This window comes from Crinia signifera, chromosome 9, assembly GCF_055691185.1.
Source record: "Crinia signifera chromosome 9, ASM5569118v1, whole genome shotgun sequence".
Lineage (NCBI taxonomy): Eukaryota > Metazoa > Chordata > Amphibia > Anura > Myobatrachidae > Crinia > Crinia signifera.
In genome coordinates, this window is record NC_139225.1 from 101,644,847 (window position 1) to 101,671,671 (window position 26,825).

Consider the following 26,825-nt stretch of genomic DNA (forward strand, 5'->3'; position numbering starts at 1 on the left):
GGCAATTGGAGAACAGTGAGTATTAATGAGAGAGAACAGTTAGGGAAAGATGTATCATGCTTGAAAAAGTGATAAAATGGTCAGTGACAAACAGCCAGTCAATCAACTCCTAACTGCATTGTTACAGGCAGAGAATAGTTTTGGTTAAGTCCTGCGCCGTGAGTGGGTTGACTTCACTAATCCGTTAATAATAACATAGATTATAAAAATCAGAATCCCTGTTATTGCCGCTGTTCTATAAGGGGTAGCTCAGTTCCCCCAAATTAATACCAGAAGAAACAAAAATAATAGAACTGCGCAATAAAGGGGAACACATGCAATTTATTTATGCACTAATAAAAAATACACAATTTCAAAATACAATTATAAGAATTAGTAAAACAAGGGGGGGGGGGGGGTTATATAAAATTATTAGCACAACCGGTCGTGTCTGATTAGCGTGAATTTAAAACCAAATACAATTTGCTTCCCTTGAATTAGTCACAGTCAGATTAGTGTATTAGTTGGTTAGAATGCTGGTTTTAGTAACAGTCTTGTTTGATGGATTAGTGGAATAACTGTCCAGGTTTTTATGTCTGGCCAGACAATTTTTGTATTCGGGGTACCTTACAGCTGCCACCTGTAGTTCCTCCGGTCTCCCAGTGGATGGTGCTGAATCACCTCTCTTGATCCCACTTTATCTGGAGTCACCTTCGTGCTGGTGGTCTGGTGATAAGCTTGTATGGTTCTCCCCTTTGGTGCAAAGAAAAAGAATTATGGATATCCCAATGCGTTTCCCCGCCTCCGGTGACGGTCTCAGCGGCTTTTTCAAGGGAAATACAAGGAAAATAGCAAATAGCTAATAGAAAATAGCTATTTTCCTTGTATTTCCCTTAAAAAAGCCGCTGAGACCGTCACCGGAGGTGGGGAAACGCGTTGGGATATCCATAATTCTTTTTCTTTGCACCAAAGGGGAGAACCATACAAGCTTATCACCAGACCACCAGCACGATGGTGACTCCAGATAAAGTGGGATCAAGAGAGGTGATTCAGCACCATCCACTGGGAGACCGGAGGAACTACAGGTGGCAGCTGTAAGGTACCCCGAATACAAAAATTGTCTGGCCAGACATAAAAACCTGGACAGTTATTCCACTAATCCATCAAACAAGACTGTTACTAAAACCAGCATTCTAACCAACTAATACACTAATCTGACTGTGACTAATTCAAGGGAAGCAAATTGTATTTGGTTTTAAATACACGCTAATCAGACACGACCGGTTGTGCTAATAATTTTATATACCCCCCCCCCCTTGTTTTACTAATTCTTATAATTGTATTTTGAAATTGTGTATTTTTTATTAGTGCATAAATAAATTGCATGTGTTCCCCTTTATTGCGCAGTTCTATTCTTTTTGTTTCTTGCATTGTTACAGGCTGGGTTTGAAAATGACTGGTAGGAGTTGATTGACTGGTGGTTTTTACTCTCCACTCTACTTTTGAATCTTGATACATCTGACCCCTATGGGGAAATTTACTATGACCAAACGGGTAGAATGGTAATATTTGTACCCATTCAATGTGAAATACCTAAGTATTTCACACATCGGCAAATTTACGTATGTAAGAATGCGGGCATCGGGAGATCTGATTGGCTGGTGGGTGAGAATAACTCTTGGTTAGGGGGAGGAGCCAAGAATGTAAAGGGACACATTATCGCTGCCGTCCCCTGGGTACGTAAGGCTAAGAAGAGAAAGGGATCTTCACTCTATGGCTTGGTGAGTATAATTTCCTTCCAATGGTACCCAAACAGATATTACTGGAGAAGAGGACCGACCTGCGGTGAACCTAGAGTGGAATGTAATAGGGTGAGAGAATCAGAAAGTGAGAGATTTTTTTTTTAAAGCGGCAATCATTTACACTGCAAAATCAAACTTGTTTTGCAATGTATATGATTGCCGCTTTAAAAAATTGACGTCAGTACCTGTCACATGATGTCAGCACCCGCCCCCTTTTTTGGCGGATAGCGGCTGTAGTTGAGACTGACTTCTATTACCGAAGCAAGTAGAAATCGTTCGATGGTGAACAACCATCAAATGATTTCTCCTGCTAGCAGTTGTTTGCGCAGGGAGGTATTAGCGAACACATCCATTGGGGCGGTGCTTACCCTCTCATTAGGCAGCGAGTGTACGCTGCCTAGCCAGCGTGTCTAAATCAGGCCCTTTATTAGCATAAAACACATTTTGGTCACCACCGCTCATTGCCCCCTGCAGATTTTACGCCGATACTGAAATGGTTAAAATAAGCAACCTTATGCTCATGTATCACAATCCCTACCTGTGGCATTGTTTGTCAATTTTATTTCGGGCCCTTGCCACAATCAATACCACCAGACATTGCCTCTTGTATTTTGAAAATTGCTGCTTATTAAACACAATCTTTTTGTTATAATTGTAGTATGTGATGTATTGCAAAGCACATAAATGTGCCATCAGTATTGATTTGTGTACAATGGACAAATTAGTGTGTTCTTCAGGAATAAAAATACCAAAGTCTTTACAATTAACATATTCAGAAAACTAGCAAAATAATAAAATGGTAATTTTTATAAATATTAGGGCACGGGTGAAATGGGTGTTAATCAGTTATACTGGACAGAATATGATTGGTAGTTACAGAAGTTAATTCTATGCTACTACCTTTTAAGCAGTTTTTGTTACGTTCCCCATTGTATTTACCACAATAGAAGCCAGAACTGCAGCAGAGATGCTAGAAAACCAGAGCAGGAATAAATAGCTGACAGTTGCTAAGTATAATAATTAATCCTCTTCTTGTGAGAAGAGAACAGCTATTTTGAATGCTAAATGATTTCATCTTAGATAATATGTAATCAGATTGTATCATTTTAGCTCATCCTGGCATTTTCTGGGCAAATGTCTGCATGTCAAGATTCATTTGTGCCATAGTTTCTTTCAGAACAGGAAAACAGGAAGGTTTCCAGATATTATAGGATTCTATTAACCATCTTCTTTGAAGAAATTGGTTGAAAAATATACGAGAATCTAATTATGGTGCAATACTGAAAGTTGCATCTACCATGCTCTGTAGTTAAAGAGACACAAGCCTAAAGGAGTTTTTATGGTGCAGAGGAAAAAAACAACATCATTTTCTTGGATGGATGTGCATCAAGAAACTAAGGAGTACATACTATATACTAAAAAATTAAACAATCAGATTCTATTTAGCACAGAATCTTATTGGTTGCTATGGGCAATTATACCTCTTTACGTTTTTTTCCTACTTTAGTAAATTTACCGCTAAATGTTTGGACATTAAATAAAACCATATTTAATTGCATTGGTATGGATAGGCACACATTACAAAAACTACCATTATTACACATAAAAATATTCTAATTAAGAGGCCGGTGCCAAAGAGTATCTGGATGATAGGTCAATAGTGTCTAGATCCACAGTTCATAGGCTGACAACAAAAGTTTGACAGGTATAAGGTCAATATTGACAAAAGGTCGACCCAAGCAATAGGTTATCACAGCAATGGCCTATACATGAAATGGTTGTTGTGTTTTTTACATTTTTTTCCTTCTTTGGCCTTTTTAATGCTTTATGATCCAAGTGGTTAGGAATCATGTATATACTGTAGTCATGTGAGGATACTTGTCAGGACCGGCAACAGGGGGGGGGGGGTATAGGGGGACAACTGTGAAGCGCCCTGACAATTCTGAGGGACCCCAGAGGCAGAACATGGCTGCAGGCTGCTTTGCCACAGCTGTCTGCCTGTACTATCTGTGTGGTCCGCTGCTGTGGATTTCCATTCAGCTGTCTACAGGCTGTGCTGTGCCCCCGAGCTGAGTGACCTCCACCTGTACTGCATGCGCATGTAATCTTCCCCTGGCAATGAGCGTGTAAACTCCCCCAGGCAACCAGCATGTAACCCTGGACAACGAACATGACATCCCCCATGGGCCATGAACATTTAAGCCCCTAGGCAATGAACATGTATGCTCCCCAGGAAATGAGCATGTAATCCCCCTGAGCAATGAGCAGGTACTCCCTCTGGGCAATGAGCATGTAAACTCCCCTGGCAATTAGAATGTAATCCCGCATGGCAATGAGTATGTAGTCCCCTGTGGCAATGATCACCAAACCCCTTGGGCAATGAGCATCTAATCCCCCATGGCAATGAGCATGAAACCCCTGGCAAGGAGCATGTTACCCCCTGGAAATGAGCATGTAACCCCTGGAATTAAGTAAGAAACCTCTGGCAATGAGCAGATAGGTAGGCAGCACTTATGTGGCATAATATGTATTAGACATTACAGTGTGTGTTATAATATGTAATAGGCATTACGGTTTGCAGCATAATATGTAATAGGTATTAAGGTGTGTAGTATAATGTGAAGAAAGCATTACGATGTGTAGAATAATGTGCAGTAGGCATTACGGTGTGTAGCATAATGTGTAGTAGGCATTACAGTGTCAAATTTTGCGGCACATCAGCAACGCACAATGTTCCTCTTATTGGTATGTGTGCAAAGGTGGATTTTGTCAGATTTGTAGTAAGGGATGTGTTACTCTCAATGTAATGGGGTGCTGATGAAGGGGGTACTAGGAATGATGTAATGATGAAGGGGTAGGTGCTCTTACTTGCCATGGTGGGGGGAGTTTTAATGAAGGGGGAACTCCATTGAAAATAATAATTGGCTGCAACTGTCAGATCAGACGTGAGGCTGTCTGCTCTGGGAGCAGCAATTATTTGTTCCTTCTTGCACCCAATACTCCCACCATCCCTCCCTGTTCCACAACACTACTAGTGCTTGTAGATGCCACCATAAATATTAGTATATGGGGCCCCAAGATTTCTGGTACTCATTACACTAATTGGGGGTCCATGTTGAGAAATCTTGAAATTGACACCAAATACTGTACCTGAAAAATGCATGTTTGACTTTTCATGTGTCAATCATTTCCTTGTCAACCTATTGGTTAGGTCGATCTTTTGTCTATGTCGATCTCATGCTTGTCAACCTTTTGTTCATGTTGACCTTTCATGGTTGACCTATTGACTGTTGACAAAGACACTCTTGACCCTATGATCGGAACCCCTGCCAAAGGAGATAGAATGAAGTCTGCAATAATATGCACTACATTGCTGCTAATAGGGAGATGCATGTATTAATCAAAACTACTGTAGTGCATTGGAATGGTTATTTATAACATAAAATTGCTGTTGAGACTGTATTGGGCTGGCCAAATTTCAATATCAATGTTTTTTTTTTTCTTTTTTTATCTTTATTTATAAATTTTCTTCATATTCATTAATCAGAACAAACAAATTCACACTCTTATATATCAACATACAGTATTCACATAAAATATCATTATAAGAGTAAAAGAATATTACATGGAGGTATACCCTCCAGAAATGCTTACATTTTCTATTAGGTACAGCAAGCCAACCATTAAATAGAGTACCTAGATTAATATTTAAGGCCAGCTCCCTCCATCTTGTGGAGCATGCATCAAGCCCTCTTGTCCCAAATAGGAAAAAAAAAGGAAAAGGGGGAAAGAAGGAAGAGAAGAGAGGGGAAAAAAAAAGGGGGGGGGGGGGGGGGGGCGAGCACAGGTGTAAGATATTAACCTAAGAGTCATCACTATATTATAAAAAGGATAATCTGCTTGACTAAGTCATCATGTCTGACCACCCCGATGTTATAGGTCTGCCTAAGGTCAGTGCATTATATAGGAACCAAGCATTCCATGTGGAGAGAAATTTCTGGGGAGTGCCTCTTAAATAAGCTGATATTTTCTCCATGGCCACCACATACCAGATCTTATTCAACACCTGTTGGAATGGGGGAGGGTCCAGACATTTCCAATGCTTGGCAACGAGGCATCTCGCTGCATTCAAGATGTGTACACACAGTTTGTCTGAAGATTTAGTAAGACCCTCTATAGGGCAGCCCAGGAGAAAAGACCATGGTGTTTTAGTAATTTGTGCCGAAAGAACCTGGGATAGTAGCTGAGCCACCTCATCCCAGAACCTAGCAATCTTTGGACATGTCCACCATATATGCATATATGATCCCGTTTCCCCACGTCCTCTCCAGCATCTGTCTGAGGCTGTTCTATACATTTTACTTAGGCGTGTCGGGACTAGGTACCATCTATAGTATATTTTGTAAGCATTTGCTTTGATTGCCACAGATATAGAAGCTTTAGAGACCCTCTCATGTATGATTGACCAGGATTCCTCAGTGGGTGGGTCTCCCAGGTCAATTGACCACTGTTTTTCATGTTTCATTGTATTTGGGAGTTTAATAAGAAGTAAATGTGTGTATAAATCTGACATAATCCCTTTACGTAAAGGATAATGTAAGCGGAGTGATTCAACCAGCGTCAGCGGTCTTACAAGCATGGCAGTAGGTAAAGAATCAATATAATGACGTATTTGGATGTATGTAAAGCTATTTACTGAGGACATATCATACTTATTGCATAGGGTATCCAATGAAGCACATCTACCCGAGTCAAGAAGGTCAGAAACCACTCTTACTCCACTTCAATATCAATGTTAGTCTTTTTTTCTTTTTCTACTATTGTTTTTTTTTATACATATGTTTAAAATAAAGAAAATCTATGCAGAAAACTGTATTGTCCTACTTTAGTTTTAACTATTTTGTATATAATGGTAGGCCAATACACCCACTCCTTAATACAAGAGTGCTAAGGAAAACTAAGCTGCTAATTTATTATTTTTTGTTTGGTCCTTCAGACTACTGTTGAGATGGCACTGATGTTTCCACCTCATGTCAAAACTATGCCATCAATCACAAATTTTTTGGACCAAGTTAAGTTTCCTGTGACTTGATGTTTGCAGAAAGAAGTGTTTGTGGTGTCAAGAGGGTCTCAAACAGGTGCCTGTCAGGAAAATAAGTGGGTACTGCAATCACAGTTCTGCAATCACATGCAAACTGACACATTTCCCCAGTTAATTGAAAGCAACAGTTCAAACAAATTGCTATTGCTTTGCAGCACATATGTTGCTTTAGTATTATTAGGAAAATTTTTTTTTTAAGAATAAAATATATTTTCATGCCATCAAAAGTATGCAAAGCTTTGATCCTCATCCTTAGCACTGTTGCTAAATCATCATCTCAGGAGTATTATTGACTCAATGCCACAATAATTTGGCATTATGTGTAAGAGGCTACTAATCTGTGGTTTATGTGTAAGGGGCACTAATACTTCTCTGGCATTATGTGTACAGGACACTACCACTACTTTGACATAATGAGGGTTATTCTGGTTGATTCCCAAGGCTGCGAATTCGCAGCCTTGCGAGTCCACCAATCCCCACCCGGCAAATGTCCCGGCACCCCCCGCCCTTCTCCACCACCTGTATGCCGTTTTATGGTGCATGCACCCGACAAACTGAAAATTTGCCATGTGTGCATGCACCCTATGTCTGCACATGCGCAGACGCACAACATTGGTCCTCTGTTCGAATGCACAGAGGACCAAATGAGCATGAATAACCCCCAATGTGTAAGGGGCACTACTAATACTCTGTGGTATTATGTGTAAGGGCACTACTACTACACATTATGTGCCATTATGGCCTTGTTTATTGGATGCCGCCTATGCCCTCTTTGTGTTTAAAATTAAAGGACAGCATAACTTGTGTGCAGAATTTGTGTGTGCTATGTAGGGAACTGTTAATAAATAAATAAATAAATAAATAAACAATAATTTGTGAGACCATGCTCCTTGTAGTAAGGCCACATGCTCTTTTGGGAGAACACACACACAAATTTTCGGTACTTGTGTATTCTCACGGCGCCCATCGCATCGCATACCACTAATTAAGGTATGCGATGGCACGCGATGGACCCGATTTCAGCCTTTTCCCGGTCTGAGTATACAATTTTAAAATCGCGTCACATCGCATGCCATAACAATGGCATGCGATGTGATGTGACGAGATTTTCCATTGAGTCCCGTGTTAAATGGCACCCCCAGACCCAGATTTTTAATTGTATACCCACCCTGATGGGTAATAAATATGTTAAATGCCCCCACATTGTTAACGGCCCCCCACTATCAATGGCAACCCGAAGCGTGGCGAGCGCAGCGCGCCCGTGAGGGGCGGCGGTACGCGTCCTCTGACCTTTTCATACCCCCACTATCCACGTCGGCGTGGGGTTGATTTTATAAAGTTTGGCGAGCACAGCGAGCCACCGAGCCCGAAGCATGGCGAGCGCAGCGTGGCCCGCGAGGGGACGCGCATTACTTCACAGGTATACGCGTCCCCTCACGGGACTCGCCACGCTTCGGGCTCGGTGGCTCGCTGCGCTCCCCACACTTTATAAAATCAACTCCACGCTGACGTAGATAGTGGGGGTATGAGAAGGTCGGAGGACGCGTACCACCGCCCCTTGCGGGCTCGCTGCGCTCGTCACGCTTCGGGTTGGCGTTCATAGTGGGGTGGCGTTAACAATGGGGGGGGGCATTTCACATACTCATGACCCATGAGGGTGGGTATACAATTAAAAATCGGGTCTGGGGGGGCATTTAACATGGTAATAAGGCATCTGGGTGCCTGTACAATTAAATATCAATGTGACGCGATTTTTCAACGTGCAATGCCCTGCGATCGTGGGCGCCGTGATAACACACAAGTACCAAATATTCTTATCACAATACCCTTTCCTATCGTGGTGCCACCCCCCCTCCTTAACTTTTTCTTTATTTACCCCTACTCATCATAACGTCACTGACAGCTGTTTGTCTTGATAAGTTCAACACAAACTTTTCTTTATAAAGATTTCTGCCTCTTAAACCTTTATATCTTCTGCATTGGGTTCCTCAGTTCTATCTTACATATACTGTAGACATGGCCCAAAAAATATGTACACTGTGATTCTCATGTTCTAAAAGTAAGATGTTGGTACCATGGCCATCTGGAGGAGAACTCATGTATGAACTGGAAGTTGTATCCAACTTGGACAAGATTTGTGTTAACATTACAATTAAGGTGGTGATTCTAGGTACTGGTGCAAATATGACGTTTTTGAATACAGTCATGCAAAGGTAGAAATGTACAAAATGTAACATATTTTTATCCTTCCAATTTCATGGAACTTGCCCAGATTTGTCTTTCTGTGAAATAGAGTGTTTTGGGGCAGCAACTTGGCAGGGCTGCAATATGATATCCCAAAAATTGCTGCATTTCTCAAGAGGGTGAAGAAATTATAGTCAAGAAAGTCTTAAGCAGGATACACACTGGACAATATGTATATCCACTGAGACTGGCACACAGCTGTTGCTTGCATTGGCAGGCACATAGACACTTTACAATGCCAGGCACAGCAAGCAATGGGTGGGGTGAGGGGGTGTTTGGAACTTGGGCCAGGTTGCATTCGCAGCATGGGTTTTCGCTTAATGATATCCTATATTGACCTGCATGTACAGGCAATGGAGGATGTCGCTGACAATGCCTGTGAGTGGGCATCGTCAGCAACATCGTGCGTACACACGGGATGATATTCTTTACCTTTTGGAATCAGCAAAATCATTAAGAATGTTGTCCAGTGTGTACCGAGCTAAAGGTTGTTAGGAAAAGAAAATTGGTTCCAATTTCCTTATACCCTAATAGCAACAAACCAGTCCTATATTAACCTCATCTCTCTTGAGCTCCATAAAGTAGAATAAGTATGGCCCCACTAACCCAGATTTGCTTAGTTAACTTATGTGAAATAAGTTAAATTCTGGGAAAGGCTTCATCTTTGTTGCAGAAACATCTTTGTTGTTTGATAATGATACAAATGGGTCTCATACAGTATCTCGTGCCAAAGATTGTCCAACAGTCTCATACGTAAATCCAGACGGTGTCCAAACAAATGCCTTCACGGATCCTCCAAATGATATCCAGCATATGAAAATATATATATATATATATATATATATATATATATTGTATCAACGAAATGATCTTTTAATTTTCATAAAACATAGATATCCCACCCTTGTGTATTGGTCAAAATAGGTCACTGCCTCTAATTAACTATACGGATACAAGGGGGGATGTTCTAACATCCGCAGCCCAGCTCCGCCCCCTATCGCCGCACATCGCATTCATAATTATCGCATATGCACTAACATATGCGATAATTATGGCAAATGACAGCTCTTGCGTTAAGAGCTGTCCTTTGGGGTGAGAGTCAGCGGGTCCCATGGGGACCCGGCGGCTCTCCCTTCCCTCCCTAACCCGGCGCTGCTGCTGCTGCGCTGGGCTCTCCTCCTCCCTGCACCCAGAAGAGGATCAGTGCAGGGAGGAGGAGGCCACAGTTCCGGGCAGCACAGCTCTGTGCTGCCCGGACACAGGTGAGAGGGGGGCAATGCGTGGCGGCGGGGATCCGTGCGGGGCAGCGGTGGGTCGGAGCGGGGCGGTGGAGGGTTGTGGTAGAAGCCCATAGGCTTCTATGGGGCATCACCAGATTTTTCTGGCGATGGCCCCTGCCGCTGTAACCCGGCGGGGGATGCTTAGTGCATCCAAAAATGTGGTAAAAACCCAGATAACGGGGTTTTTACCGCATTTTTAGCTTAGAGAATCTCCCCCATAGAAAGGTGCTTACGTATATCTTACACAATATAGGCTGTGTGCAGACTTATAAAGGTTTCTTTTGTGTAAAAACCATCACCAGTGCACAAAATGTACATATATCCAATATGTGATGCTAACACGTAGCTTACTGGTTGATGATAAGTCACACACACATCTGAGTATCTTTTGTTTCATACTCTCTCAGCCACGTCAATACAAATGAGAAAGAGAAAGCCTCTCATTGTGCAATAAATACAATTTAATGTGCCACACAGGCATAAAATAATTAAAATCTGACCAGGTTAACCTCGTACCAGATATGAAGTGCAAGAACACTAACAGCGCAGGAGCAGATGGAACCCAGGTAGCCTCCTATGTCTGATGGGGATACGGTCATTAGGTCTACTCCAACTAGGTCGACAAGCATTGGGTCAACACCACTAGGTCGACAGGCAGCAAGGGAGGGTGTCACACACGATTTGGCACTTGATATGCCAAGTTGTGCATGTGATAAATACAAATGAATGTGCAGCCCGGCTCTCTGGTAGCTGGCATCTCCAGCACGGCTCCAGACTGCACATATGATTTAGCAAATCTTATGTGCAGCCCGTCCGACCTTCGGACTCCGATCCGATGTGCGCGGAACAGCGCATCGCGTCAGACAGGATGTCAATATATGCGATTTGGGCTGATTTCACTGCCTGATTCATCGGAATCAGGGGAAATCGTGCCCAAATCGCATAGTGTATGGGGGCCTTTACAGGCTAGGTTTGAAAAATGACAATTAGAAGCCTATTGGCTGCTGTTTTATAACCTTCCACTTTAACTTTATCACCTCCCCAGGCTTAAAACATCTGCCCCATAGTTCGTGCACACTGGACGATATTTAGATTTAGTTGTTTAACCTGTCTGAATCTGCAAATTACGAATATCATTATGTATGTACCCAGCTCTAGAATGAAGTTATCCGAGGAAGTACAGTAATGTTGAATGTCAGAGGGGTTTTTGTATGTAGATACATGAACAACTGTACCTTCTGTTACAGGACTGCTGCTTATCAATGTTAAAATATAGATATTCTCAGCTGCTGTGAAACTACAATACTTAAACTTTGTTACATAATAGAAAAACATATGCTGATATTGTATTCTCTCCTTGAAAAGTAGAGACATATATGGCAAATACTCACCTGTCACTGTCTCCCTGATTCTGCTGCAGGGTTTCATTTAAGCCTGGTTTAATGCCCAGGGATATTTATTAAATATTGATCCTAATGTATGTAGCTAGTAAAATCTTAAAGCTTAGCTTTCTATTCCTGTCAATGTATGTATATGTGTTAATGTTTACATTTGAATAACTTCTGCATCCCCTATAGAGCTGTATGCAATTTGTCTCCAACAGTGGCCTGTTAAATAAACTAAAATGAGTTATATCTAGAATATTTATTGTGTCTGGGGTTATGGGTCTCTTTACTTCTTTACTGAAAGAGACAATCTTACCCAAACCACCAAGCCACATTGGTAAGTGAGAATGCTACAGCAATAATGCAACCACATGGAACTGTCTAGTCTTAGAGCAGTGTTTTATTAGTCATACATACTGTATAGGCAAGGGAACATTGGGGGTGATTCTGGTTTAATTGGTCTCAGACGTGTTAGCACGAGGGGACCTTTTTTTGCAGCTGTCCATGCGCATATTCAGTTATACACATGTGCAGACGCTGTGTGCAAGCAGCCACCCTATCTGTCAAGATAGGAGCCAATTCCATCACCCACAATATACTTTTTAAAGAAATTAAATACTTGAAATGTCACTAATTTGTTGTGAAAACAATTCAAAAGGAGATTGCTGATTTCTGTGGGGAGATTTCATCCAATTCCATACATAACAGCAATTGTTCTCAAATGTCTGATTGAAGATTAGAATGATAGAAATAAAAATGTAAAAACGGTACTTGTGTATTTTGGCGGCACCCATCGCATCGCATACCATAAGGCATACGATGGTAACAAAGGTAAAAATATTTGTTCCAACCATTACTGGCACTTTCAATCTTTAGCCAAAAATTGGTTCATTGTACTGTAATTGTAATTGGTGAATCAGTACATGTTATGGAAAAATGAATTGGTGAATCAGCTAAATATAGTACATGTTATGGAAAAATACGTGCTGTATTTGTAGTGTTCAAATCAATTCAATTTTTGGGGAATATTGAAATTAGAATGCTTAGATTCCCTAAAAAAATCGTACAAACTTCTGAATCTGATATGGGATAGGGAATAGCATACCCTCCAACATGACCCATTCCATTCGGTACACAATGCTCTGTTCCTGCACGTCCCTGGTAATGTATGATTGCCAGCACCTGTGTGGAACTAGGTAATTGAAGAGAAGGGTGTTTCAACACAGGTGATGACAATCATACATTACCAGGGACGTCCAGGAACAGAGCATTGTGTACCGAATGGAATGGGTCATGTTGGAGGGTATGGAATAGGACCCAGCACATCTTTGGGCAGATAAAAAATATTCTCATTCCTTCAAATCAGTAGAATAATGTTCTTTATTACACATATTTCTAGTTAAATATATGTATGTAAGAAATAAACTAATCTAGATTGTTACAGGTCTGTGTTACTGCAGCCTAACCTTTGTATGTGCAGTCTCACCTGTCATAATCAGGCCATTAACACTCTGCCTGTGTGTTCGGCTGACCAGATGCAGTGATTAGTAGGCTTGTCCTTCCTGGCTGTTTTCATTGGGTGTTGATCTCAATACTACCCAGCCTGCCCTAAACTCTGTGCTGGTTATACTGCTAGTTTCTAGTGATATTGCTGGTCATACCTGATTACTCCTGTATTTTCTGAATATTCTGTTTCTTTGCATGCACCTATTATTGTGCATATCCCATGCACTCAAGCCTGTGTGTACCTGCTCTGATAGAGCTCTTGTTTGTGTCTCTGTGGATGCACCATTAGCATCCAGGTACTGAGGTGTGATTGTGGACTAGATGACATGAAGATACTTTGTCTCCCGTCAGGTCTTCTTTTACCACAAACACACCGTGAGAAAGAGGCAAGTGTATTTCCTCCCCTTTATTAGTAGACACATACTGACAAGATGCAAAAAGTTACAACACAATTGTAATCAATAGAAGGATTTAAACTGTAACGACTAAATGTAATAAAAGTAGCCATGCAATTTCCCTGGAATTTAAAATTAATGTTAATGATCAGTGGTATAAGTAAATGAACCTCAAGCCTAAATAAAAGTTGAATACAGTTGGCATATAAATAGATCTAACAGGTATCAACTGGTGTAGCATGTGACAAGAGAGATGCTCTGTTGCAAGTGTTAAAGCACCGTCTCTGTAAACCAGTTTGTGGCCGGAGTGATAAACAGCCAGCCAATCAGCTCCTGTCTGACATTTTTCAAACACAGTCTGTGACAATGCAGGTAGAAGATGATTGGCTGGCTGTTCATCACTCTCCATTTTATCACTTTTGAAGCTTAAGGCCCCCATACACTATGCGATTTTCGTCCGATTTCATCCGATTTCGGCCCTTTGGGCCGATAAATCGGATGAAATCGGCCGAAAATCGCATGTGTTTGACATCTGATCTGATCTGATGCGCGTTCCCGTGCACATCAGATCGGATCAGGGCGTCGGACCTGCTGAACATCAGATATATCAGAATCTGACCCATCATGGGTGCTTTTTAGCACCCAGGATGTTTCAGATCCGATATATCTATGTGTACCTCAGTCTCTGGTGCTTCCCCAGTAGCTGCAGCCAGATACACGTCACCGGAAGGGGCAGGCGCGCCGGGAGAGACAAGACAGTGACTGTCAGTCACAGTGAGAATCTCCGGCAGCAGCAAAGCCCGACCCCCCTCTCCCTTGTTGCTGGAGGTCAGCGAGGGTAGCAGAGTTCCGACACCTCTCCTCTCCCCTGCTGCTGGAGGACGAGGTCAGAGCAGACAGCAGAGCCTGATCCACCCTCCCGTGCTGCTGGAGGTTGAGGTCGGCAATTGTACGTGCGTGCGTGGGCACCTTAACATTTCTTTGCTTCCCCAAACGTAGTTAACTGTTTCAGTCCATGCTCATACAGGAGCACACACACAGATAATGAGTAACACCTACTGCATCCAAACTGTGAAAATAAACACAGGGACAGAAAACCCACCAGGCTTAACGGAGCCCATGGCTACAGCAATAGAACTAGGCATACTACAGTAGCATTTTGAAATTATACTCCCCCCCCCCCCCCCAGCATCCCAATCATCCCTTCTTGCACTCTAACCCTCCACCCTCTTCAGGTCAGGGGGCGGGGACCCGGGGTCCCGCCCCTTGCCGCGGACTGGTGAAAAAAGGTTATTAGTGCGGTAAGGAAGGGGGGTAAGGGGGCTGCCAGGCAAAAGCGGGAGGAATGCCGACCTTCCTGGGGGGCCAGGAGGGGGACCCGATTTTCTAGAGCCTCCCAGAAATTCCCAGAATATATTAAATAAAATAGAAACCAGCTCCAGGTCTCCCCGCACAGGGGACGTGGGCTCATAGGGACAGCCTAGGATCATGGACTCCGCCAAAGGCTCAGGGCCGCTAGGCAGACACTGCGTCAGATAAATCACATGTGATTTATCTGACGCAAATTGGATGTGTAAAACGGCACATCAAGTGTCAAATTGGATGTAGGCCTCCTGGGAAGCTTCTGGGGAAGTTGAGGGGAAATCAGATGCAATTTACAGGTCAGATAAATCTTACTAGTGTATGGGGGCCTTTAGAGAATCTGGCCCAATGTCTGTGAATGATTACTGCACAGCAGGTAGTGGGCTGGGTGTTTGCCATCCTGTGTGCAAAGCGCCAGTAACAGACTTTTTGTGTTTCTTTATGTAAACATGTCCAGGCGATAATCGAATGATCCACTTTTCCTTGAAGTTAAATATTCTAAGGAAATTGGAGTCATCCATTTGGCATGTAATCTTGATTTAGTTCTGCCATTGCAAGTAAGATGGTCTGATTGATATGCAAATCCTAAAGGTATAGGGGGATGATCTGACTATGCCAATGTGTTTTCTGCCTATATAAAGAGGGCCTGTGAGCAATGGTAATTGTACATCAGGCATGTATAAACTGTGACCCTCCAGCTGTTTTGAAGCATTCCTTAATAGCAAAACTTTGGCAAGGCACAAGGGGCGGGTCCAGGAGAAAATTATAGGGAGGGGGTGGGTGATAGTTGTTCCATATGCATACTCAGAGAGCGGAGAGAGAGGAGGAGAGCGGAGAAAGGGTGGGAATAAAATAGGCCCTGTCCCTTAAAGTACACAGGCCCACCTTGGCGTCAATAGTGAATAATGTAATTGTGCGCGTGACGGAAAAGGGGGTGTGGCCACCCTAAAGGGGGTGTGGTCTTGAGTGAGGTGTAGCACACCATATACCACTTCTACTAAATTATGCAACAAAATAGTAGACCCCATTATACATGCCCCTTTCACATAATGCCACACGGATTGAGCCAAAGTTTACATAATGCCACATGGATTAAACCAAAATTCACATAAGGCCACACAAATTGAGCCAAAATTCCCATAATGCTACACGGATTACAGTAAGTTAAAATTCATAACATGCTCCATAAAAAGGGACATTGCGCGCCAAACATTTGCACCATAATTCCCATTACACATTAAGCCACACACTGTATTGCCTATTACAAATTATGCTACATAAGTTCTACATGCTTACACCACTATACCCCATCACACCAACCCCACACTGTCCCCATCACACCAGCCTCACACTGCCTCCTTCAGACCAGCCCCACACTGTCCTCCTTTACACCCCCCCCCCCTATGGCTGCTGCTGTGTGGCAGTCTGGCAATGGCTATCTGAGGAGCACTAAGTTGACCCCCTGCTGCTTTACTGCTTGGCCTGTTGTTCAGACTGAGTGACACTGACACCACACCAGCTGTCCCAGAGACCCAAGTCCCAGTCAGTGCCTGTCTGACAGGCTACCAAGGCACCCTCCACTGCCCACCCCAGCCCCACCACTGTGTAATGCAGGCCAGTGCTATCTCCAGCCCTGTGACTGTGGCTGCCCCCTGCCCTAGCAGGCCCTAGGGTCCCCTCCTGCCCTCAACACGGACCCTCTCTTCAGCTCCTGGTGCCTTGACTGATAGACCATGCAACCCCTGGCATAGAGCATGAAACCCCTAACATAGAGCATGAAACTCGTAGCAGCAAGCATGTAGGTAAGCAGCACTTATGTGGCTTAATATGTAATAAGCATTACGGCATGTGGTATTACATGTAATGGGCATTACAGTGTGTGGCATAATGTGTAATGGGAATTACAATGTTTGGTATAAGTGTAATGGGCATTATAGCATGTTGCATAATATGAATTGGGCATTATGGTGTGTCACATAACATGTAATTAGTATTATGGCATGTATAATATGTAATGGGTGTGTGACATGTAACAGGCATTACGGTGTATATTTTTGGTGCGCGCCTTCAGTGTGCACTGTCCCTGTTGTCCTTAGTTTAAAAAAAATTGTTGAACCCTGGCATAATTCGTAATGTCTATTATGGCCTCTGGTATGCATTATGGCCTTCGGCGCACACTGTTGATTTTTCCCTATTTTTTTTTTAAATTGTCCACTCATGGCATTACGTGTAATGGGCATCACGGTGTGGGCCATAATATATATAATGGGCATCAGTGTGTGGCATAACGTGTAATGGGCATCACAGTGTGTGACCACTGTACACCAAACCACTAGGGTTCTCCTAAAATAAAATAAAAAGGTTTGTGGGGGTATTATACACCTATTTCCCATATGTATATGTTCTGATAGATGTGCCTGCATGTGCCTGCATGTCCCTGCTCTGATTAAGTTTCTGTCTGTGTCCCTGTGGATGCACCTGTGTCTCGACTCCTGAATGTACTGTATATGCTCTGATAGAGCATCTCTGTGTGACCCTTTGGACTTACTTATGTCCTGTATGTACCAGCTCTTGCTGAGCTTCAGTGTTTATATATGTGTGTATTCTGGTGTCGCTATTATTGACTAATCCTTTTGTCTGCCTGTATCAGCGCTGCTCTGAAGTCTGGTCCAGCAAGTCTATTTGTGAGTACCTGTATTGAGTGCAATCTGGTCCTGTTTTTGTTTGCCTGTATTGTATTCAGATGCTACCAGTGACTGCAACACTTACACCTCGACCATTGCAGTTCCAGTACCCAGTGTTTGGTTTCCCAGCTCCAGTACTGTGGGCTAGTGTGTACTATCTGCCGCAGTGGTCCTGTGCCTGTTGCACATGGTAGTTTTATTTGTTTTGTGTGTCTGGTTCGTTCTTTTGTGTTCCTGTCTGACTCCAGCTCTACTTACCTTGCACAGTCTCCAATAGGATGCAGTTATAATCCCAGCGGTCAGAATCCTGGCGTTCAAAATCCCGATGCCGGAATCCTGACCGCCGAAATCCCGACACTTTATCCCTCTGTGGGTGTCCATCGAGGAACACCCACAGAGGGAGAATAAATTAGTGTGCCGAGCGTAGCGACAAGTGCAGCCATCCATGTATCCCCCCCTTGTCGGGATTTCGGTGGTCGGGATTCCGACCACCGGGATTTCTTATCAAACCCTCTCCAATAGTATCCTTGTCCGTGAAAAGACCAGGTGGCATTCCGTAATTGGTGGACCTAGTCCACTGAGGAAAGGCAGCTGCTATTGGCAAAGGTTTAGTTAGCAGGAGGTTAGAAGGCCACTGTGCAGGTGTAACAGCGCCACCTAGTAACATCTGGTGGCAATCATAACATCCTGTAACAGATTGGGGGAAATTTACTAACGTGAATATGCCTATTCATATAGAAATACATCCACCTACACGTATTTTCGGCATTTACTTTGGCCGATATATGTCCATTCGTATTTGTATTTAGTGGCTGTGTACACAACGCCATCCACCGCCTCCCCGATCCCCATCGCTGGTCCCCACCGCCACCCTGAACCCCCCTGCCCAGCCGCCGAGTAACTGGGATGTGCGTGTGTGTGAGGCGCATGCGCATGCCAGACCAAAAAAGTGTGTGAAAGTCTTTGAAGTAGTGCGCTGAAAGGCTACCTTTCTTTCTTCTGTGTATCTTTTGGAGGTGTTTGGGTCACCTTCCAGTCAGTCACCTCCAAAAGATACACAGACGAAAGAAAGGTAGACAATCCCCTCCACTGGCGCCAGGAAATAGGAAGAGTACGTCCCTATTAGTGAATTTGGGATCCTCTTCTCCGAATAAGTGTAAAGATCACCATATATGTGAATAAATACCGTACGCCCCTTTTCATGGGGTTACGGTCCTCTTCTCCGCATCCAACTTAGTAAAGGTATATGGAGTCGAAATCCCTCCTCTCCTCCTGATCCCCCTCTCAGAATGGGGTGGTGGTTCCCAAAAAAACAGAGGTGGTGGTATATAGTGTAATACAGTAAAATTTATTAGGATAAAACCGACATACATACATATAAAAAAGACAACCAAAGGATGTAAGTGGCCTGTTACCCTTTCTGTTGGAGGTGCAAGGAATGACCCCAGCCCTCAAATGCACATGGAAACTGATGGTGAGTCCGTATATCACCAAACAGTTAGACAGCTAGGCAGATGTACAGGTACAGGTCCCAACAAAACGATCCAAAAGGTCCATAGTCCCTCTCTGCCAGTGCTCGCCAGCAAGGGGCTCCATCTGTATTTATAAATTGTATTTTCCAAAAAATATGGCTGATGACAGTCGAATGGATTCAGGCCAGGCATCGGCTCTATTTTTAAATATTAGTAGATTTCCCCCATTGTGTTGTTATTCTTGTGAATTATGTATGGAAGACTGAACATTGTCATTTGTAGATCTAATTCTGTAATAAACATTTTTAAGTAATTTTTTCCTACGCATCAGGTAATTAAAAAATAAATAAACTGGGTTTGAGTACATTACTAAGTTCCTGTATTAAGCCAAGTTATATCAACGTAGACTAACCTGCATATCCTACAGTTCTTCCTTTCTATGTCAGTTGCTGCTCACTATTTTCTTCTGGTTGTTGTGATGTATGTCATGCTAACAGATGTTCCAATGTTTGCCTTAATATCTGCAAGAGAGGGACAAGTAATTTAGTCAGAGACAGGCCCTTTGAACTATCTGTTACATTGTTAATGCTATTGTGACTACTTCAAGATGGCTTCTGGCTTACAAAAGGGAATTTTAGATCAATATGCTGCAAAAAATGTATCATACATATATATATATATATATATATATATATATATATATATATATATATATATAGAAAAAAGAGAGAGAGAGAGAGAAAGATATAGGGTGCACTTAATACAGACCACCACCGTGATATACAATTCAAGGAACAAGTAAAATGGGTACTTATGAGTTATCTGGGCGCCCGATTTTTTGATTGTATGCCTTAAGTTAAGGCATACAATCAGATGCGATGTGATGCGATATCGCATCGCATCGCATCGCATGCGACCATCGGATGCGATGACCCGATTTTTCCATAGGAATCAATGTTAAAATGGACAGAGTCCATTTTAACATGGAATTCAATGGGAAAAAGGGGTCCTCTTCATACCCCTACTATCCAAGTGGGCATGGAGTTGGATATAAACCTGTGGCGAGCGTAGCGAGCCACCGAGCCCGAAGCGTGGCGAGCGGACGGTATTCTATGTCCCCTCGCGGGGCTCGCTACGCTCGCCACGCTTCGGGCTCGGTGGCTCGCTACGCTCGCCACAGGTTTATATCCAACTCCATGCCCACTTGGATAGTAGGGGTATGAAAAGGACCCCTTTTTCCCATTGAATTCCATGTTAAAATGGACTCTGTCCATTTTAACATTGATTCCTATGGAAAAATCGGGTCATCGCATCGCATCGCATCCGATGGTCGCATGCGATGCGATGCGATGTGCCCGATCCGACCCGATTTAGAAATCGGGCGCCCGGATAACTCATAAGTACCGTAAAATGTATTAATCAATCAGACACAGATTCCATAATCCAATTCTTCCAAGATATAATGGTACCCGACACGTTTAGTCGGGTACCATTATCTGTTAAGCGCCTTGAGTCCTATTGGAGAAAGAGCGCTATATAAATAAAATTATTATTATTATTATAAGTGACTTAATCTCTAAACCATTGAAGCTTGGTTTAAATATTTTTTGAAAGTAGTGTATCCACTTACTGGTTTTCTTTATGTATATGTAAAAACACTCTTTTCCAATGGGATAAGAAAATCTCAAGTGGGATATAGGAAGATATTTTCAATGGATATTGGACAATAACCTGGATCTATGATCTAGCTCCTATGCATCCAGTGTATGAATGCCACCGAGTCTAGCATTGTCTTGCATTAGGAGGAATCCAGGACCAACCGCACCAGCATATGGTCTCACAAGGGGTCTGATGATCTCATCTCTGGGCCTCATACCACCCTCATGAAGTCTGTTTCTGACCATTTGAGCATAAAGGTGGAGGTAGCGGTCCTGCTGCTGTGTTGTTGCCCTCCACGTATCTTGATGTACTGGCCTGTCTCCTGGTATCACCTTCATGCTCTGGACACTACGCTGAAAAACACAGCAAACCTTCTTGCCACAGCTCGCATTGATGTGCCATTCTGGATGAGCTGCACTACCTGAACCACTTGTGTGGGTTATAGACTCTGTTTGATGCTAGAGTGAACGCACCGCCAGCTTTCAAACGTGACCAAAACATCAGCCAGAAAGCATAGGAGCTGAGAAGTGGGTATATGCGCAGATGTGCTAGGGGTTTTTATATTTCTGTGGTAACCACCTGTAGAACAACTCCGTTATTGGGGGTGCCTTGCTAAATGCCTATAATTTCCACCTGTTGACTATTCCATTTGCACAACAACATGTGAAATTGATTGTCAATCAGTGTTGCTTCCTAAGTGGACAGTTATATTTATATATATATATATATATATATATATAGATGAATCCGGTCTTATCCTTGCTGGCGACCCGCCAGCAGAATGGCGCCGCTATCTGATACTACTTTCAGACCGCAAACCCGTGTCAAACCCTGCATTTTGAACACGGGTTTGTCCTTGTGAAGAGCCGTGTCAGACTCTTAAAACATCCCTTTCACACTGCACTTCAACCCGGGTTATGTTAGGATTGGTGCTTACACACTGAACCCGTGTCCGGCCTGCAAAACCTATGTGTGTCATTAAAAATTGACTTTTTTTCTGGCTCACAATGATGATGTCACAAAGGAAATAAAAGTGAGGGGCGGAGATTGTTCACAGCATTGCAGCAGCAGCAGCAGCAGCATGGCAGACTTCTCTGACCTCATGGATGTTTGTGCTTTTATTCTGTGTGATTCAGGTGTTAGCATGCAGCAGAGTGTCACACTGTGCAACATGCTGTACACTTATTTAATGCTGAGGAAAAGTGCACAGTTCTGGGCAGAGATGAACAAAGAGCGACGCCTTTATTTGCGCAGGAGGAGAGCATTTATTTCATCTTCGATGACGACCGCACTACACCTGAACACAGCATCAGCCAGAACATTGTGGGCCAGAGACCGGAGTCATGGGCAAGCTTTCATGCTAGCTGTGGAATCTTTCCAAGATGAACAGTGGATGGCTCATTTTCGAATGACACGTGGCACGTTTAAACACCTTCTGGATGTACTGACCCCTGCACTCACTATGAAGACCACCAACTACAGGAGACCCATTGAGCCAAGCAGGAGGCTAGCCATCGCCTTGTGGTGGTATGCTACACCTGGGGAGTACCGCACACTGTCCTGCTTGTTTGGAGTTGGGATCTCTACAGTCTGCAGCATAGTCTACCAAGTCACACGGGCAATACTGGATACTCTCTACCAGCGGTCCATCTCCCTTCCAAAGGGACAGCGCCTAGAGGACACCATCGAAGGTTTCCGCAGGCGGGGGTATCCACAGTGTGCTGGGGCCATTGATGGGACACATATTCCTATTATTGCACCCCGTGACAGCCCAGCAGACTATTACAACAGGAAGGGGTGGCATTCCATCATTTTACAAGCAGTCGTGGATCACCAGTACTGGTAAGTTAGTTTTTTGCAGTGTGTGTCTGATGTTATGTGCATTTAGACCATTTTTCTAAACTAAACATACATTCCTTTTAGCTTCACTGATGTCTTCATTGGGTGGCCAGGCAGAGCACATGACTCCAGAGTCCTCGCCAATTCTGACCTCTTCCAACTAGCGGAGGAAAAGCAAGGTGGCTGGCTGTTCCCAAGAGAGGTAAGAAATTACACGTTTGTCAAGTCGTGGGGGAGACCAGAAGTGAGCCATATGCGGCCCTCCACCTGCTGATGAACTACACATACTGCCATGCTTTGCCTTACATTAGGGCATACTACAAGTGGTGCAAGGAATGCTTGTATGTGTAGATCACCAACATCTGAAGGGTAACAATGGTGTAGGCCAGTGGTTCACAGCCTCAGTCCTCAAGGGCCCCCAACATGCACTGTTGGGGGTCCTTGAGTACCGAGGTTAAGAACCAGTGGTGTAGGCAATTTTAACACGTTAGAAATACTTACCTTTACCTCTTTGCTTACAGAAATCAAAGATTATTGATGGGGTTGAGATACAAGTGCATATTATCGGGGATGCGGCCTACCCTTTACGCTGAAGGGAATTCACGCAACATGTGCAGTTGAGCCCTGAACAGATTGCCTTCACCCACACCTTGAGCTCTGCTAGGATGGTCGTGGAGAATGCGTTTGGCAGATTAAAAGGACGTTGGCGCTGCGTCATGAAGCGAAATGATGTGGATCTTTTGATTATGCCTGATGTTGTCGCAGCTTGTTGTGTACTGCACAACATATGTGAGGCTCGTAATGAGCAATTTCTCCCTGAGTGGGCTGTACAGGACTCTCCACTTGAGTACTCCTCTGTGGATGCCGCAGAGTTTGTTGGGGATGATAGCGTGAATGCAGAACAGATCCGCTCTGCTCTAATGGTGAATCTCCCTTCACTACTGTCAACATAAATGCAAATACAAAGTTGTGGTTTAAATATTAAAACAGGTTTATTCTGTTTCAAGCAGTGTACCCGTTTAAAACTGTGTACTTCAACACACGGTAAAACATGTAAAAAACTTTTTTGTAAACATATTACCATTTACAGGTAAACACACAAACACTGTAGTGCAAGGAGCATCTTTGCCCCTAAAAACAAACATTCCTTGTTCCAGCAAGTGAAACTACAACTATAAAAAGTGCTCTTTACATATGTAAAAAAACTGTAGGCATATACAAACAAAGTGCCAAGTTAGGATAAGTTCCTGTACACAGAGTATTCAGGAGGAGTTTCTACCCTTTCTGCCCTTTCAGGAGGGTGAGCATGGTCATACAACGGGCCAGGGTTATATTGGGGGTAGGGTTGATTTGGGTAGTGAGGTGCCTGTTGTATTTGTGGAACTGAGGGATGCCCTTGATTGCGACTGGCGAGTATTCGCTCAAGGAATGTCATCTGGAACTGATGGGCATTTCTTTGCAGTAACTCTGCGTCCCTGCTTTGACGCTCCTGTATGGCTATCACCTGTGTCAAAAACGCATTTTGCATAGCATCCTGTGCCTTGAGAAATCTATCTAGGCGAGCATCTTCTTGTGCGGACATTGCTGCGTCCATTTCCTGCAATTTTTCGCCAATGACATTGGCCATGACTCTGGCCATTTGTTCGTTTTTGTTCACTCGCTTTCTTCTCGGAGGAACCGAATATACTAGAAAAGGGAGAAAAAAAGGAACATTACAATCAGCTTAATATTGTATTAACATAGCAGTGGAGATAGCAAACACGTGGTTGTGGTATTCGTCCACCTCCACAATAGCAACACTGCAAGAGATTACAATTTTTTTTTTAATAAATGATGTTGCACACAAACGATTGCACACATATACCCCCCCCCCACCCCCCCCCCCCAAAAAAAAAAATTACGCTCACTTTTGGAGTACTTGTGGGTGTGAGTCTGTCTGTGTGTGTGTGTGTGTATGTATATATATATATATATATATATATATATATATATATATATATATATATATATATATATACACACACACACACACACACACACACACACACACAGACTCAATGTAAAATAAATAGTGGCATCACACATTTTTTAATACATTTGTACTTACTGTTGCTGCGCAACGGTGGGGTCTGGCTATTTGGAGATGGCGTGGCTCCAGCCGATGTATTGACGCCAGATGAAGTACAGGCTACGGCCTGTGTCCCTTCTGCCGCTTCAACAGACGCACCGATACTGTCATCATGGCCCCCAGGATGTTGCTCCATGGTGTCTGCCGGGTCATCATCTATTAACAGTGGCGACGGTGGACAAGAGTCTGCAACGCTGCTGTTGTCATGGTCCCTCGCAGAAGCCTGGCTGCTTGAAGCAGATAAATTGGATGACAGCCTGACTGGCGTGGCTAATGCTGTGTATCCAAAAACACCTGCACACTGGTCATAGTGTTTCCATTCTAGGCGTGCCGCACCACTTTTGTGTCTGTTGTGGTCGTGTACCTTCATGAATTGTTTCCGCAGCACCTTGAGCTTATTGACCACCTGTTGCTGTGTCCTTTTGTAGCCACGGGATGCCAATACCATCGCAATATTTTTGTAGACCACAGCATCCTTTACGGTTCCGGTGATCTGTCTGCGGATCTCCTCGTCACCCCTAATGTTGAGCAATTCCCTCACCTCCCCATCTGTCCAGAGAGAGGACATATTGCTGTAAAGCAGGCTGTGTGGAATACACACTAGATTGCAGGCTGTAGAAGTGTGGAATACACACTGGACAAGTGTGTATTGCAGGCTGTCCAAGCGTGGAGCAATAGGCTTCCAAAAATGTGGATTGCAGGCTGAAGAAGTGTGGAGCGCAGGCTGGGATGGTGCCTGTGTCCCGTGGTCCGCAGCTCCAGCGTGCTGCTTGTTGGTTTCCGGGGTCAGACTGCTGACCTCACAGGAATCCACCAATAGCGGCATTTCATAAACAGTAGTGTCGGATGACACGTGTCGGGGCCTTTCTGACCGCACGCAAACACGTGTTAGAGCCGTGTTCAACCCTGGTAATTACCAGGGTTGAAAAGCCGTGTTGCTCAACACGGGTTTTCTGAGTGTGGCGCTTTCATACCGCACCTTCACCCGTGTTTAAGCCCCGCGAACACGGCAATAACCCGTGTTTACAGTGCGGTCTGAAAGCGGTATGACTGAGACGCGCGTGAGTCCCCCACGCACGCACGTCTCATTATCCGGGCGGCGAGGCGGACGCATTACTGTCCGCCTCCCGTTCGAGGCGGCAGGGGGGGACCCGAGGAGGCTGCGGGGGGGTGCGGTCGCCCGGTGTGGGCACCGGGCGACCGAGGGCAGCACCGTCGGAAGGGGACGCGCGCGCACCTCGTGCGCACGCGTCCCCTTCCGGCATACAGATGGCGGCGGGGCAGGGGATGGCGACGCCATCGCCATCCCCTGCAAAGATGAATCCCGCTACATCTGTATATATATATATATATATATATATATATATATATATATATGGGGGGGGGGTTGTTGCCTTTTTCTGCACTGTTGGGGTAGCAGCACTTATATGGAATAGTAGAGGCAATAATAGAGGCACAGGGGATAGAAATGGAAAGAGGAAAGATCTAGATGTGTGCTCTTATACTTTCACCAAAAAAGTACACAATAGTAAAATTAAATGTGTTTATACTAAACATCAGTACAACATTTTTTTTCCTTCAGATTGGTGATTCTCATATTATTTCAATATTTGATCCGACACCTGACTTAAATCAGCAGAAATTACCCTAGCGTTTCATCGGATGAGGACTTCTTCAGGGGTGATCAGGATCCAACTTGGATAATGTAAAAGCACTTACAGTATTCTCCTCAATGATTAAACACAAGGTATTGAATATGCCAACATCAAACAATGGAGTATAGCATTTTGTCATACAGAAGGATGCAGCTCCATTAACAACCAGATATCAAGACAAGCTGTAGATAATGATTAAACAGCTGATCGACTGATGTTTCTTCACAGCACTAGTACTTAATGGTACATTCTGCTACTTAGAAGCAAATCATGTCATCAGTCAGAGAGTAGTGGTGGCCCCTGCTCTATGATGAGATGCTTTGCTTCCATGTAG

General features: G+C 43.7%; 1 protein-coding gene across 1 annotated transcript; it reads right to left on the reverse strand.

The window, feature by feature from the left end:
* Window positions 1-23,880: 23,880 nt before the first annotated feature.
* Window positions 23,881-25,180, reverse strand: LOC146036667 (uncharacterized). Its single transcript, XM_083160589.1, has 2 exons — window positions 24,816-25,180; window positions 23,881-24,394 (listed from the first exon to the last, which is right to left on the reverse strand). The coding sequence occupies exons 1-2, from the start codon at window positions 24,970-24,972 to the stop codon at window positions 23,943-23,945; spliced, it is 609 nt and encodes a 202-aa protein (XP_083016715.1). The 5' UTR covers window positions 24,973-25,180; the 3' UTR covers window positions 23,881-23,942.
* Between the last annotated feature and the right edge of the window lie 1,645 nt (window positions 25,181-26,825).